The sequence below is a fragment of the Lactuca sativa genome, chromosome 5, assembly GCF_002870075.4.
Source record: "Lactuca sativa cultivar Salinas chromosome 5, Lsat_Salinas_v11, whole genome shotgun sequence".
Classification (NCBI taxonomy): domain Eukaryota; kingdom Viridiplantae; phylum Streptophyta; class Magnoliopsida; order Asterales; family Asteraceae; genus Lactuca; species Lactuca sativa.
The window spans coordinates 182,844,280-182,861,905 of record NC_056627.2 but is presented as its reverse complement, the minus strand read 5'-3'; the positions used below and the strand labels follow the sequence as shown (position 1 = coordinate 182,861,905).

The 17,626-nt window shown below is 31.8% G+C and overlaps 1 protein-coding gene and 1 long non-coding RNA gene across 2 annotated transcripts; both read left to right on the top strand.

Moving 5' to 3' along the window:
- The first annotated feature begins 6,023 nt into the window (after nucleotides 1–6,023).
- On the top strand, nucleotides 6,024–7,171 carry LOC111897280 (uncharacterized). Its single transcript, XR_002852165.3, has 3 exons — nucleotides 6,024–6,208; nucleotides 6,319–6,396; nucleotides 6,527–7,171. It is a non-coding gene; the product is annotated as an uncharacterized LOC111897280 (long non-coding RNA).
- A 3,501-nt stretch (nucleotides 7,172–10,672) lies between these two features.
- On the top strand, nucleotides 10,673–14,783 carry LOC111897219 (stomatal closure-related actin-binding protein 1). The gene is made up of 13 exons (XM_023893179.3): nucleotides 10,673–10,893; nucleotides 11,487–11,787; nucleotides 11,862–11,990; nucleotides 12,082–12,174; nucleotides 12,274–12,414; nucleotides 12,819–12,887; nucleotides 13,176–13,259; nucleotides 13,343–13,523; nucleotides 13,593–13,709; nucleotides 13,789–13,847; nucleotides 13,935–14,069; nucleotides 14,176–14,325; nucleotides 14,422–14,783. Exons 2-13 carry the CDS (start codon nucleotides 11,506–11,508, stop codon nucleotides 14,470–14,472), a joined length of 1,491 nt encoding a protein of 496 aa, XP_023748947.1. The 5' UTR covers nucleotides 10,673–10,893; nucleotides 11,487–11,505; the 3' UTR covers nucleotides 14,473–14,783.
- The last annotated feature ends 2,843 nt before the right edge of the window (nucleotides 14,784–17,626 follow it).

The window sequence follows — 17,626 nt, the reverse complement described above, 5'->3', positions numbered from 1 at the left end:
TAATTCTTTATAATAAAGTATTAATTAATTTAAACTTATTATATATAAACATTTTATTTATGATAATATAATTTGTAACATTTTTGTAATAAAAATATAATATATTTGGTTAAATCTAATTAGTAGAGGGGCGTATTTGACAATATATATAAGTTATAAAATGAAATATTCTAAGAATTTATTTTTTGGGGTAAAAAATAGGGTATAAAATGGAGTAGGGTTGGAAATGAAACACTATTTTACCAATTTTTTCACTCAATTTATGGGGAAAAAATGGAGATGAGTTGGAGATGGTCTAAGGGGAATCATCACTTGTGAATTGTGAATGAAGATGAGGTAGGTATTTTACCATTCCACAAACAATCCACTATGTTGTGAAAATGGTGTTCACCGGTGGATTGGTAATGAAGGCGCAAAAAGAAGAGAGAAAAAGAGAGTGACTGTTGGTATTGCTTGCTTCTTATTGCTTGTCTTCCTCCGTCTTCGTAGAGACCCCACAACCAAGCCATCGGGCATTGGGGCAGTGTTCATGCGTCCCTTAGGCTGCCACATAGGCTTTCACGCGTGACTTGAGGCTCCATTCCGGATAGCCTTAGCCAATAAGAGCCCCTTTGATGCATACCACTCCACAAGAAAACCACTAGGTTTTGGGGCGGTGTTCACCAGTGGAAACCCCCTTCCACCTCAGCTTTCACTCGTGAAAATCCTTCTATACTGGAAGGCCTTAGAGGCGCCAATTAGGAGTAATAGTCCAAGTCATCAATTGGAAATAATTTAATTACGCTTTCTTTATTTTAATTTTTTTTCCAGTTTTACTCTAGTTCTGACGCAAAACGTTATTGTAACGCCTGGTTCCTGGTATGTATTTAAACTTATAATTTGTTTTCATAGAGCAACTTGGAGGCCCTAGACTTGTTGAGTAGAGATGTTTTGGACTGCGCGTTTTGGTGACCAACCCGGCGAGTTGGGAGGTCTCAACTCGACGAGTTGACTAGAAGAAATGAAACCCTAATTCCAGGGTTTTGCACCCTTTTTAAACACCTTAACCCTAAGGTGTTGGCCTCATTTCTAGCCTCCACTGTCCTAACCTTAAACCTCGAAACCCTAAAGCTATTATGAGCGATTGTGAGCCATTTTGAGTGTTTTTGGTGTGTGTTGAAGCCATTAGAAGAAGGAAAAGCTTGAAGACACAAGAAGGAGCTTATAGATCCAGAATCCTTGCCTCATCCACGACACTTTTCTGGTATAAAGCTTGAAACTTGCCTTGCAGTTGATTAAATCTTCTTTTAGGGTTATTTTGCTTGGTGTTGTCCAAATATCATGGTCCTTGGGAGTTGGACGTCCTAAATGGGTTAACACTTCAGATCTAGGGTCTTGAGGGGTTTTCATGGCATAAATGTGCTAACTTTATGGCCATGGAAGTCCCATGTAACCTTTAGACCATCATTTTTGGCCTTTCGGAGCTTCTAATGGCCATGCATGTATAAAAAAACCGGAACTTTACGTGATCAATTAGTCTCTATGGTCCAGATCTATGACCTCATGGTCTATCTTGTAGTTTTGGTGGTTTTTGGATTAAGACTTTGGCCTTTTGGGTTAGGGTTTGAGCTTAATCTCTTTAGGAAGGGTATTAATGGTTAAAGTTGGAAACTTTACCCTTCTAGAGGCATTTCCAGTCTAGATCTGGAGTACAGGGTTTAGATCTGAAGAATAATGGCTTAATGCATTAAGAAGGGGTTAACAGACTGAAGAACTGTAACGCCCCGATTCTCAGGTATTGTTTAAATAAAAATTTCTTGGTTTTGGCCCTACTCGACGAGTTGATTGCCCTACTCGTCGAGTAGCAGCGGGTTGGATCGCGAATTAAGTGATCTACTCGGCGAGTCCTTTGTGGGACTCGACAAGTAGGAGCTGGAAAGTGAAACCTTAATTTCCGGGGTTTGCACCCCTATTTAAAGAAGCTCAAGCCTCTTTTCAGTCCCTTTGCAGCTCCCTTTGCATCTCTAACTCGTGTGTGTGTGTGCCCATTGTGTGTTGAAGCTTGGAGAGAAGATTTTGGTGTGGAGAGTTTGGGAAGCAAGTGATTGAGGCAAGAAGTTGGGAGGAAACCCGAATCTACTTCGGTGGACATCTCTTGGGAAGGTATTAAGCTATTACCCTCGTTTATTCAGTCTAGACCTCCCTTTTTAGTGAGTTTTAGGGTTTTTATAAGAATATCGAGTTGGTATGACAAACTATGGGCTAGATCTGAAGTTTTAACTTCAGATCTGGACCCTCTTTAGATTATAGAAGCATAAAGTTCCAGCTTTGGTCGAGATTAAGGTTCCCTTAGTGCATGAAGACCCATTAAGAGCTTGGATTTGGCATTAAGAGCTTTTAAGGCAATGCATGTACAAAAGTTTGCAACTTTACGTGATAAGTATGCCCTAGGAGCCTGGATCTGTGAATTTGAGCCACTGCATGGCTCAAAATAGACCTGTATGGAAAAAGGACTAGATGAACTCGACTAGTTGGATGAACAACTTGGCGAGTCAGATGAAGAAAGACGTGAACTCGACGAGTTGGATGAACAACTCGGCGAGTTGGATGAAGATGGTCATAAAACTCGACGAGTTGAAGAACAACTCGGCGAGTCGGATGAGTTTTCCCCAAGTTAGAAATGCGTGTGAATCGACGTGTTACTAGAAAGAAACTCGACGGGTGGCCTTAGGGACTCAATCGAAAATCGTGGGAACTCGACGAGTCATGCTGGTGACTCGACGAGTGGGTAAAGGTTTCAAGGAACTCGACGAGTAGCCAAGAGCACTCGATGAGTCAAGGTCAACATGGAATGTTGACCTTGACTAAGGACTTTGACCTTGATCAGGATTAACTAGTTGGGTTATGAAGTACTCTGTGAGGACAGAGACTGATGAGCATGATCGTATTATGGTAATAGGTGGTGGAGTCTTTGGCAAGTGATCGGAGAGATGTGATTATTTACCGAGCTGACATCTGCGAGGTGAGTTATCCTCACTATACTAAGGGGTCTAAGGCACCAAGGCCGACCCATTGGATTTGATATCCTAGTAGTCATTGATATGTTGAGTTGAGTTAGTAATGTAAGCCAGTTGATATGCTAGTCGGGTAGATCTGTAGGACTGCCTGTGATACTGATTAATTACATGTATGTGCATTTATCTGTTACATGTCGACATGTTATGTGGGATGGGTTGAGGTTGTACTGCTCCGTGCGGTAGCCAACAAACCCTAGAGTATTCCAGATGTGAGCTGAGGGCCCGGTAGGCATTCCAGACTCATACTGAGGATTCGGGAGTATTCTAGATGTGAGCTGAGGGCCCGATAGGCATTCCAGACTCATACTGAGGACTCGGGAGCATTCCAGATACGAGCTGAGGGCCCGATAGGCATTCCAGACTCGTACTGAGGGCTCGATGGCATTCCAGATACGAGCTGAGGGCCCGGTAGGCATTCCGGACTCGTACTGAGGGCCCATGGGTAGTCCAGCTTGTAAAGCTGTGGACCCAATGCATGCCGTTCTATTTTTATTGATATGATATGTTATTGCTGATATTACCATGTGGACTGTATGTGTATCAGTATTTTGGGGGTAACTCACTAAGCTTTCGGGCTTATAGTTTGAATTTATTGTTTCAGGTACATCAGGGGATCGCGGCAAGGCCAAGGCGTGATCTTACAGCTCCTCCTATTATGTTATGTTTTTGGGAAAGACTCTGATAATTGATGTTTTGAAAACAAAGTTGTAATATTTTGATGATCTCGACATGTTTTTAAAAGATTAAAATTGTTTGAAATTTTGGATGTTACAAGTTGGTATCAGAGTCTTGGTTTGAGTGAATTGGAGGAACATTCGTGTGAATCCAGTCTCAAATCAAGGAAAAGTTTTCAAAAATATTTTTAAGAAATTGGTTTTCAAAATAAATAAAGGAAAAGCTCCTCCTATTATGTTATACTTCCATTTGAACTTACAGAAGATTCTTTTTGTAAAATAAATCCAGATGGTGACTTGGCTAGCTTAATAAGAAAAACCTCTTTGATAATTTGGGACGAAGCACCTATGATCCATAAGCATGCATTTGAAGCTTTAGATCGAACATTGAAAGATGTGTTAAGGTGTGAAAATTCTAGCATCTCAAATATTCCTTTTGGAGGGAAAGTCATTGTCTTTGGAGGAGATTTCAGACAAATTCTACCTGTAGTTCCGGGTGGCAGCAGACAAAAAATTGTTAACGCTTCTTTGGGTTCCTCATATTTATGGCAACATTGCAAAGTGTATAGATTAACAAAAAATATGAGACTCACTGTTGGAAAGGATCAAGCTAATATAGAAAAAATAAAAGATTTTGCAAGTTGGTTATTGGATATATGAGAAGGCAAACTCGGTGGTCCGAACGACGGCGAAACGATTATTGATGTCCCGGATGATATTCTCATTAAGGATGCAGATGATCCTATAGGTTCATTAATTGAGTTTGTATATCCTTCAATTTTGGAGAAGTATAGCACTACAAATTATTTCCAAGAAAGAGCGATACTTGCTCCAAAGAATGAAGTTGTTTAAGAAATAAACGACCGTTTGCTTAATAAGTTTCCAGGAGATGAGGTTGAATATTTAAGTTCAGATAGCATATGTGAGTCCGAATTTGTCCATAATCAGTTTGATGCAAATTTCTACTCTCCTGATGTATTAAATGGTCTCAAAGTATCCGGTCTACCAAATCATAAGTTAGTTTTAAAAATTGGTGTTCCAGTAATGTTACTGAGAAATATTGATCAGAAAAACGGCTTATGTAATGACACAAGACTACAGGTGATATCATTGGGCAAACGTGTTATCGAGGCGCGTATAATAACTGGAACTAATATTGGAAACCGAACTTTTATTCCAAGAATGTCTTTAACTCCATCAGAAAAAAAAAATTTCATTCAAATTCACAAGAAGACAGTTTCCTTTGGCGGTATGTTTTGCAATGACTATTAATAAGAGTCAAGGACAATCATTATCGAAGGTTGGTTTGTTTCTCAAAGATCCGGTTTTTTCACATGGACAATTGTATGTTGCGTTATCTAGAGTTCAAAGCCGAGAGGGATTGAAATTATTAATTTTAGATAAAGATGGTAGACTAACAAACAAAACTTTCAATGTTGTTTATAAGGAAGTTTTTCTCAATCTATAACCAACTTTTTTGTAACATATTTTAGTTATTTATAGCATAGCACATTTCATCCATCGTAATAAGTAAATACTTTATAATTACGTATTGTTTTTTTTATGTTAATTTCATGACAGACATCGTTATTTTGTTTTGAATGAAATCAATTGTGATGTTTTTTTTTGTCATTACTTAAACATATCTTGCATTATATAAAGTATTTAATTTTATAAAAGATGTGGATTTACATTTATAATTAAATACTTAAACTTTACAAATTTATTCTAAATAGAAAACATATCGTAAGAAAAAACATACGAAAACAACAAAAATTCTATTAACCTAACGTACAATCGACATGAAAGATAAGGAAAAAAAAGTAAAAAATAAAGGTTTTAAAAATTTCCATTTGTAGTTAAATACTTAACAATTCTTGTGTAACTAAATACCTACAAATAAAATCCGTATAAAAAATACAATATTAGTCTTCTAATTTAATGATATATTATTTATTACATAATTAAATTTAAAATTTTATTTAACATTAACACCCGTGGGTTCCACGGGTTTTCACCTAGTGTATATATATATATATATATATATATATATATATATATATATATATATATTACTATCTTATAAAAGAAATCTCACTATTTCCATAAATAAATTGAATATAATAATATTATTTTTTTAAGACGTCCAAACCATTAAGCTAATTATACAAGTAACGATTAATAAAATAATAGTTTCTTAAAGTCATACAAAACATAAAGAATAAAGTACAATTAAGCATGTATTTTCTATCGTAGGGCTTTGACCCGACCATCTTCTCTTCTCTTGGAATGCATAGTCAATCTTTTTCTCCCTTTGACTCGGAAACCCTCATAATTAGCACTCTGAATCGGCCTTTCAATAATTGAATCGGTCATGTACGAGACCCTCTCCCCACATTGGTCCATACCTAGGTAAAAAGGAATCGAGTCTTAGTCATCACTCCTCAGTCGATTTCAAAACATAACTCCATATTCAAGGTAAACAACGATTTCACTCCTAAACCTCCCTCTTGATCTCGATTTCAAGCCATAAACCTCACTCTTTATTTTTGGTTCGGATTTTGTTGATTTTGGGTTATGTTTGGCAGGGTATAGCTTTTGGGTAGAAGTTGTTATGATTTCAAGACCTAAACATCATATTCATAAACTGCTACTCTGCATTCAAGGTAAGCAACGATTTCATGCCCTGAACCTATCTATATTTTAAGCCCTAAACCTCAATCTTCCATTTCAGTAATTACAGGAACTCGATTGTTTTTTCAGTAATTTGATATCATTTTCTTTTGTTTTGATCAGATAGATGGTGGCAACAATGCATACCAGTAATTTTCTTTTTTAATCATTCGCCTTAAGCAGCTTTCAAAGCTAGAGAGTATCTTGATAAGCCTGTAATACATAAGACAATGATGAAAGTATGTAAGTTATATCTTAGATTTCCTATGTAAATAGGGCTAACTTTGTGCTGATGTCATTATGTTAGTGTTTTTCTTCTTAGAGAATAGAACCTTCTTTTGGGCAGACAACCTGTTTGTAGTCTAAATGACATTTTTGTCATTTTACATGCCCTTCTAAATCCTGTCTATAAATCGAATGGAAAAATCATATTTTGAAGGTGGAAACATTAAAGGAATAGTTGCAGAGGGAAAGAGAGTTGAGGAAACTGCTTGAGGCTGGATGCACAATGTCAGAGAAGATGTTACCTTTACCAGGCTCCATTGATGAAAGTATGTTACAGTCTTTTCTTAAGTCTTTTTTTGAAGTATTTTTTTCATTTAATTGGATGTATGGCATGTTTCGGAAGATCTATGTGTATTTTATTCAAAACTTGCCAAGTTTGTTGCCAAGTTGAGAGAGATGAAACAGATGAGTAAGTATTGTTGTTTAAATTTGAGGTGGGAGTATGCTACTTCTCAAAGTCAGAAAGGTAATAATTTTATATCATTTTGGCAATGAAAATTTTAAGCTAACCATCTTAAAATGCATTTTCTTTTCGTTTGTTTAAATTCTACAAAGACTATTTTTGTTAAAATCTTAACAATCTCCTGTAACTATCACTTTTTATGATGTGTTTGTGTTAACATTAGCTTTGAGAAACTCCAAGAGGATTCTTTATTGCTTATACTTCCATATAGTTGCTCAGTTTATAAGTCGAAAACTAAGAATGGGGATTGGGCATAAGGGTGGTGAGGGTGAGGAAGGACATTCAGCAGGAGATTGAAATATGTGATTTAGAAAGCATCCATAGAGGATGATATTCACTGAGGGGTTAGAATAAACTGGAGTTTAACATTTTATACAAGTAATAATGCATTACGAAATGTTATTCAAAGTCAATGAAATGCACAGAGGATGACTATTTTTGTTGTTTTTGGAAAAATAACAAGCCAAAAATACAAACAGTTGTCAACAAGATTGATTTTATCCATAATGACTTTAAAACCATGCCACTAAAAAGTTATGGTTGGAAATCATTCTCTTGTGCAAGATTAGTAGAAAATCGACTTTATTTTCATGTTGATTTAAATAAAGTTTAAGTTTTTATGTTACTCTTTTTTTTTCCATTCACATCAGATCTGGAATCTAACTTTGAGTGGTTTGATAAGGTAGCCTTGTAGACAGATTTGAATCATCTCTCTGTTTTTTCATTTCGTTAAATGGATATCAGATCCTTGAGTTCCAGGTAGCATTCTTGACTTCAAGATCTAATGCTATAGTTCCAGATAACATTCTTTACCAAGATTCTTTTTGATTTCATGTAGCTTGATATGGTTGGACAAATGAGGTTTTTGATAGACTTTTAATTTTCTTTGTATTTGAAGTTTTAAACCATTGGGATTCTAACAAATTATTTGTTAAAAGTTTTAGCTTTTATATCTAAGACTAATATTATTTCGTTCGGTTATAAGAGGATAAAATTACTTTTTAGTCAAAGTTGTTTCGTTGAAAATATTTGATGTGTTTATGTGTTTTGTTTGAGCATATATGGGTTTAATTACAATACATTGTTATATTGCAACATACTGAACTTAATGTATTTGTTTGTAATTTTGATTTCACATGAATAATTTGATTTTTTTTATTATTATTTGAGGTTAATGTAATAAATAGATTTCATTTGTTATATAATATTTAAAGTAATTAATAGGAATATAAGTTCGGCAAAAAACCAAAATAAATTGTCTACAACCAAAGACCATTTGCAACAAATGTAAACAAACGGGTAGCGGGTAGTCATATAAAAAATCCAATAGTAGAACTAGATGTGTAATTTACTCAACTTTTTCTTTAACTCGAAAATATGACATATTTTGATTTTTAACATGAAAGTTTGTACATACTTTTTATCGAACAATATATTTTTATTTTTAACACAAAGGAATAATACACCTTATATGTTTGACTACATGCTTCTCATAATTATGATAAATAAACAAACTACGAAGCAATACTATCTATATATTATTCAAATAAAAATCAACCCATATGCACATATATAATTTACCAACCAAGTGATATCAATTAAAAACTACCATCGTTATCGATAAATTTCATATGTTGTATATGTTTGGTAAACTCAATCAATGGTCAATTAATTCTTCAAATCAACCAAGGAACAATTAATATATTAATAAATTTCATATTTGAATAATCGTTATTTTTGAATTTGTTATGGATAAAAGAAAGTATATGTATATTTTTTGTGGGTTGTACACTTTGCAATGAGGTTTGATGGTAAAGAAAATAAACATAATAATATTATCCAAATTGATGCAGAAAATACAAAAGGTATGTTTCATATTTGCAATCGTGATTAGTATTCCATCGTTATACATTCCTCATATAAAAAATGTTGCAGAAAAAAGAAAAGCATATAACAAGACATGTTACAAATGACGAAAAGAGAAAAACAAAATGAGACGAATAGCTAATGGTGAAGGAAATAGTCAAAACGCAACATATTTGTCAAATGTGCCTATAGTAAATAGGAGTCTTATGGATATTACCGATGCATCTCCTACATGTGTATTGGATTTTTGTCAAAGAAAGTTGATTTATAATAGAAACCCTTATCAATGCCAGACAAAACGAAACATAACAAAATCAGGTATAGAAATAACATCCCAACTATGTCTGAAGTTATCAAATGAAAATCTAAATTGTACAACATTACATTTAACCATAATCTTCTACGGAATATTTGAGACATGCCATAATTTACATTCTTAATGAGATATTTTTGTTTATACGTAGGTATTCAAATTCAGCTTGATGCAATACTACCTTCACGTGATGAATTGATAACTCAAATTTAAAAATCAATAGGTTAGTATTTGATTTTTACCGAACAATATCATATATATTGGCTAATAATTTTGTTTAATTATTTTAGTTTTATTTATATTGCATTTAACTAAAGAATATAAATAATATTATTTTGTAAATAATTTCTATTAATACATGTATTATTTTATCAAAAAATTTAAGGTGTTAAAGGCAATGTCCATCTACCAGTACAGATGAATTGATAAGTCAAATTTTGACATCAACAAGTTAGTATTTATTTATTTCTTAATACTTCAATTATGTAATTCAAATAGTCTTATATTTAGATATTTTATTTGAATCAAATATCTACAGATCGATAAGGTTGTATCCATGGCAATGCCACTCCATCGGTTTCACAATATGGTAGCGTCCTGGAGAATCCATATGCTTTTATTTTTGCCGGTATCCGTAAAAAACATCTGTGGTGAAGTTCAATGACATATGTGGATATTGTTGGGCAAAATGACTACAAGTTGAATCTGTTGGCTTTTGTTGCATGAGTCGAAAGACAAATTTGGCAGACTCATCTATTCTTGACGAATTACACATTCTTTTCACATCGAAAAAAAAATTAGGCAAATTGTTTAGAAAAATATATGTGCGTACAACACCAACTTTTCATTTGCATCAATGGGCGTAGAAGTGGATGAATTAATGGCTAACATGACATCACGTGTATACACTTTTTGTATGAAACATGTAATTTCTTTTAAAACATAACATTTTTATAAAGGAAACATATCATCAAAAGAACTTACGCGTCCCGCCGCTTTGTGCGGATACACTGCTAGTATATATATATATATATATATATATATATATATATATATATAATCAACTTTATTATAACTAATTATAATTTTTTAATTAGGGTTAATCGTATGAAAAACACAATTTACTTCTATCATTTTATCAAATCTATCAGTCTATCACACATATTTTTAATCATTTCTAGTAACAAAATTATTTTTTTTACCATTATATATAAAATGACAAAAAGATATTAGATTAATAAGTTAAAATTATAATAAAAGTATTTTACATGTTTTCCTAATCGTAATCAATTTTAAGACAAAGACTCCAAACAGCCGGGTAAAACAACTCCACTGTATGTGTTCGAGACTTTGAGAGGTTCACTTTGGACTTACTACACATCTTCTACGCCTTTTTCCTGCTTTTCAAAAAGCAAACCAAATACTCTTTTGGATTTAAAATTTCCAAATTCCCAATCTCACTTCTTGCAACATCATCATCGAAGCATTGTCTGTCGATTTCAACAGCGAATCCACCGAATAAGTCTCTCATCGGTTGTTAATTAGTCGCTGTTTACATGCTCTGTAAGTACAATCATCTTTTTCGCTTCAAGGTGGTTCAATTTACTGATTTTCGCTTTTGAATTAGGGTTCAGTTTGGTATCACTGTTTTTGTGTTTGCTGTTGTTCATACTTAATACCGATTGAATCTGTTTTTCCTTCGTTTTGCACATTCCCGTTGTTTCATCGGTTGCTTTGCTTTGTCTGCATTATAATTTGATAAACATCCTCTTTTTGTGTTCTTCTTCTCCTTCTTCCTTTTTGCAGTCTGTTGACTTTTGGTTTAATTAAATATGTCTGATGTACTCCAGGTTGACGACTTCTAACTAATGATGTAATTACAAGCCATAAAATAGTTTACTCCGCCGATTAGGCTATTATTCCGTTTCCACGACGAAATGGGGTTTCATTTGACTTATTCATCAGGCGAAACCTTCATTGGCTTCTTTTGCATTTTGCAAACTAGAAATCGTTTGTTAATTGTTTGATCTTCCCTTTCCCTTTCCCTTTCCATTGACCAGTTTGACCAGATCAGCCTACGTCATACTACTTGTTTATCTGAAATTGACTTATGGATTTAGGGTTTTTATTGTTACTAAAAGCTTGATTCTCGACAGTTGTATCTAAACCAGAAGCATGACAAGAATGGGACGTGATTTCAGCTACACAACTCAAAGAGATGCAGTTTCCCCAGTGTCAGCAGATGTTCTATTTGCATCCAGCCGATTTCCAAATTACAAAACCAGAACTAATAACAACACAATGGAGGCAAAAGAAGATTCAAAGTTAGTTTCTATGAGGGAGTTAACTCGACATGAAACTGCCAAGTTGCTAGATCAACAAAATCGTTTATCTGTTCGTGATCTTGCCAGTAAATTTGAAAAGGGTTTAGCTGCTGCTGCTAAGTTATCTGATGAGGTTGGCCTCTGTAATTTCACACATATATTAAAATCATTTTGTTATACTGAATGCAATTCACATATGAGGGACAGAATAAGCTCAGAGATGTGGTTTCTCTAGAGAAACATGTGCTTTTAGAAAAGCTTAAAGATGCACTTGAATCATTGAGAGGGCGTGCTGTTGGTAAAAACAAAGATGATGTGGAGGAGGCTATTGCCATGGTAGGTTTGTTTTAGATGACATAAACACAATCCATACTTTTGCCTTTGAATTAAGTTGTTAAAATTTTTCATTTTTGATGTTTATGTTTAGGTTGAAGCTTTATCAGGTCAATTGACACAAAGGGAAGGAGAATTGGTTCAAGAAAAGGCTGAGGTTAAGAAGCTTGCAAGTTTTCTAAAGCAGGTTACTGTTCCATTATTTTAGTTCAACACCTTAAAGGAAATAAATTTTCTCTTATATTTTTGCTTTTTAGTTTTGGTAAAGATTTATAATTACATGTAGGCTTCAGAAGATGCAAAAAAGCTTGTTGATGAAGAGAGAGCTTTTGCAAGAACTGAAATTGAGAAAGCTAGAGCTGCAGTTCAGAGAGTGGAAGAAGCTCTTCAGGAGCAAGAAAAAATGTCCCGAGCTACAGGGACACAGGTTTGTTTGTTTAGAGTTTTATAAACAATGTTAAAATACTTGTAGATTTTACTTTATAGCTATTCTTTAAAGCAATATTACAAAGTGCACTTCATAAAAGGAAACTTTTGAAGTTCCTGAAATGAATAAAATAAACAGAAACAAAAACAAAAAGCAAAAACACTTGTAAGGTTAGTAATAGCGTGGAACACATGAAATATAAACTTCCACTTTTTACCATCTTTTCTTTTTGTTCTTTATGAGTGTCAATATATTAGTTATAGTGCTAATTTATGAGGATGAATTGCAATCCATTATAGTATATATATATAGTTTTATTGTGACTATATCTATATGTGTTATATATATATATATATATATATATATATATATATATATATATATATATATATATATATATTTAGGATGTGGAAGAACTAATGAAGGAAGTACAAGAGGCTAGAAGGATCAAGATGCTGCATCAGCCTAGTAAGGTACACCATGCTAATTGCATTTGCTTTTGTGTATTTTTATTAATTTTGAACTTTTTAATTATTTAGTATCCTATATTTTAGGAGTTTAATAGCTCAAGCATCAAACACCATATCTATATAGTATATTGAAATATCAGAAGACAGATATTGTATTTATGTCTACTTAACCTTGTTTTAACTTCATCCAGTTTCTTAATCCTCTAATTGCATCAGATAAAATTTTCTAAAAATCATCTTATATTATTTAATCAGCAATATTAATTAATTTTAAATATTATCTTGTCACAGGTTATGGATATGGAACATGAGCTCCAGGCATTACGAACTCAACTAGCAGAGAAGTCTAAGTGTTCATTGAAGCTCCAGAAAGAGGCAAAATAATTTATTAATCAGTCTTAATTATTTATCATAGATGGTTTATTAATTATTATCTAATTATTATTTTTTGTATTCAGTTGGCAATGAGCAAACAGGGAGAGAAAAATAGACCCGATTTATTTGAATTAGATGGCACAGAGTCTTTAGGCTCATATTTACAGATTCATCCATGTTGTGATGAAGCCCCAGATCTTCTAGAATGTTCTATTCAGTGGTATCGTTTGGCTTCTGAAGGTGGAAAAAAGGATCTTATTTCAGGTATTAAGATTATTTTTTTATTTATTTTTTTTAATTTTTATAAAACTCATCCAAATTTATACTTTTTAGGTGCCACAAAACCTATTTATGCTCCTGAACCTTCTGATGTTGGGCGATTACTTGAAGCTGATGTCATGTCAGATGGGTTGAGTATCACTTTGACAACCTCTGGTCCCATTGATCCAGGTCTGTCTGTGAAAAGACGTAAATGCCCCCCTCGTGATGCTTTATACCAAACTCAACTTATAAAAATTATGTAAAACAGCTGCAGGATTAGGAAACTATGTGGAAGCATTGGTTCGTCGCCATGACACCGAATTTAATGTATGCCAGCTCAGCTATTATGCTCTCTTTTACAAATTTCTTCATATATATACTTTTAATAAAAAAAGATAAATGATGTGGAATCAGGTAGTGATTGTTCAAATGAATGGGGAAGAGCATCCTTCAGAGTCAGTTCATGTGCTTCATGTAGGAAAGATGAGGATGAAACTTTGCAAGGATAACACAACAATGGCAAAAGAATTCTACTCCCCTTTTATGCAGGTAATTTCAATTCCTTTCTCAAAACTCAAAACAACAACAAATCTTATGTGTATTTTGATTAATATATATTTGATAATATGATTTCTTCTTCCGATCCAAAATAAAGCTTTGTGGAGTTAGAGGAGGTGGAAATGCTGCAGCACAGGCATCATTCTGGCAACCAAAAATAGGCCTCTCCTTTGTGCTTGCATTCGAGTCCGAAAGAGAGAGAAATGCTGCTATTATGCTTGCACGCAGATTCGCCTTCGATTGTAATGTATAATCTTCATCTCTCATTCTCATTACAAAAAGACATTTATACCCCTTACTTGAAGAAAAAAATTCTGATGTTGTAAATGGTTACGTATTCCAGATCATGCTTGGTGGGCCTGAGGATAGAGCTGCAGTGGAGAGAGCAACTTAAATTTGCTAAGTTAGTTTGTGTTGTATCCTAGTGTCAGAAAAAATTGTAATTATATCGAGTTTCTAATGTGTTGTGTAATTTTGAGCATTCTGGTTGATGCTTGCTTGATTGTGTTTTTTTCTTCTTTTTCTAGGCATTTTTTTTTTATTTGCCTTTTTTTGGGGACATCTTTGTTTGTACAAGGTTTTGTCCCTTACCTCGTTACTCATGGGGTATTGTTGTTGTTTGTACAAGGTTTTGTAATTGTATGAAGGCACATAGCCTCATTTTATTGGAGTAATGTTATGGCATGACATGATTATTTACGAAAATTTCTTGGAGATTCAGACTCAAATCGATATCAATTAGATAAAAGTTGCAATTAATTTTCATTTTCCCACATGAAAGTGAAAAGGTGGAAATGGAATGTGAGATGGTTACTCACTTTCATAGGTTTGATAATAATACTGAACCTGAACCATTTAGTGCTGAATGATTTTGATTTTTTAATAAGGTTCTTTAATCATTTAAACTTGTGTAGAGTTTGTATCGAATATTCTAAATGCTGACCAATTTAGTGATGGTTTATGAATAGTTCTATTTTATCAAATAGCCTTAGTGTTATGTATATACAAATGACATGAATGACCTATTTCATGAACATTAAAATTACGGGGAGAACTTATTTATTTTTTAGAGGGTGTTTGATATTCCTTTTGAAATGACTTTTTGGACTTTTATTTTTTTTAAAAAATCAAAAATTTAAAAAGTTGTTTGGTAACTTTAAAAGATCTTTTAAATTAACTTTTTGAGAAGAAGAAAAATGAGTGGTTAAGAAGTTACAAAATTGTGAATTACTTTTGGTTTTTTTCCTTTTGTACATTCAAAATTTTATACAAATATATTTTAAAACATTCTTTTAGAAAAAGACATAAATCAAAAAGTCATTTTCTAGAAAAGATTTTTTGGTTTAAAAAGCTATCCCAAACACCCTCTTACATTTTTTAAAACTTTCAAAAATCTCATAAACCAACTTTGTGTGCAAGTAAAAAACCAACGAGTCATTAAAAAAACTCAATCTTCCACTTATTTTAACTAAGTTTTGACTAATTACAAGTTAACATAACAAAATAAAATAACAAATTAACAATTAATAAATATGTTTTTTATAATAAGTTTATAACCATACTAATGATTTTCTTTTTGTTTCCTTGGTTATAATTGGGTATCATTAAGTACGCCTAATTTACTATATCCTATGGTTGTTGAATAACGATAAATTATATTGTATCTAAACTTGTTAATAAAGTGTAACATTTTATAGATTCCCATTAGCACATCTATAACTCGAAACCTGTTTTAGATTAGCTAATAGTATTATTTATTTATTTATTTATTTATTTTTAAATATTAAATTTTATGTTTTTTCACGTTTTAGATTAATTTATAACCATTTTCGGATTAAATAACCTAAGTTGTAAATAAAGTTACAGATTTGGATGATAGGATTTTTTCAAACCCGGTTTCAAATAAACAAACAAGTTGTTTAATTAACCAAAGCTAAAAAAATCAAAAAGAAAAAAAATAGATAATCTTAATAAAAACACCTTTATAATAGGGATGTTAAAAATTTATGTAGGACTCTGATTCTGTACAAGATTAAATTTTTAAAAAATTCTAGGGCGAGTGTGAAATTAAACCCCCTTTTATTTTCGGGATCGGGGGTTGAAGTGGGTATTTACGTCCCGTACTTCTGCGGGGACCCCGTTTGTGTGTGTGTGTGTGTATATATATATATATATACATATATATATATATATATATATATATATATATATATATATATATATATACTAGTTTATAACCCGTGAAAACCACGGTTACAAAATTAATTAAACTTTTATAGTATAAAAATTCAAAATTATTAATCAATTGTTTTAAATAAATTATTAATTAAGAAATATTTTTAGTTATATAAAGTTATAATCATTTATTTAAATAAATATATGAAATTATACCACTTTATACTTTGTATTAATTTTATTTTAATTTTTATTCTAATATTATTAATTTAATGTAATTAAAGTGACAAATTTAAAATTTGAAAAATTGAAATGGAGATTTAATAGGTTGACAAGTGACATGCATTAATTAGGAGACATAATAGGTTGACAAATGACAAAAGAAGAATAAAATATACATTAATCAGAGGCTTAATAGGGTGACACATGTCAAAAGGAGAATAAAACTATTCTTTTATTAGAATACTAGTTTATAACCCGTGAGAACCACGGTTATAAAATTAATTACATTTTAATATTATAAAATCAAAATTATTAATCAATTATCTTAAATAAATTATTACTTAAGAGATATTTTTTTAGTTATATAAAATTAATATCGTTGATTTAAATAAACACGTGAAGTTATATCACCTTGTAATAAGTATAATTTTATTTTATTTTTCAATCTAATGTTATTAATTTAATATAATTAAAGTGAGAAAATTTGAAATTTGAAATTTAAAATGAAGAATCAAATATTAATTTAATGTAATTATAATGGGAAATTTAAAATTTGGAATTTGAAATTTGAAATGAATAATCAAATATTAATTTAATGTAATTAGAGTGGAAATCTAAAATTTAAATTTAAAATGGGTAATTAATAGGTTGACAAGTGGCGTGATATGTGCTATATAACATTAATTAGGAGTTATAATTGTATGACACTTGTCAATAGGAGATTAAACCTATTCTTTTATTAGAATAGAGATAAGGGATATATATATATATATATATATATATATATATATATATATATATATATATATACTAGTTTATAACCCGTGGGAACCACGGTTATAAAAATAATTAAAATTTTATAATAAAAAAAATCAAAATTATTAATCAATTATTTTAAATAAATTACTAATTAAGAGATATTTTTATTAGTTATGTGAAATTATAGTCGTTGATTCAAATAAAGATATAAAAATAATTTTTAATATATATTAGACTTTTTTGTGAATTAATGAAAACAATAATATAAAATTTAAAATTTAATTTAAAATGGAGAATAAATACATTGAAAATAGCATCACATTAATGAGGAGGTTTAATAAATTTAAAATGGAGAACTAATAGATTGACAAGTGGCAACACATTAATTAAGA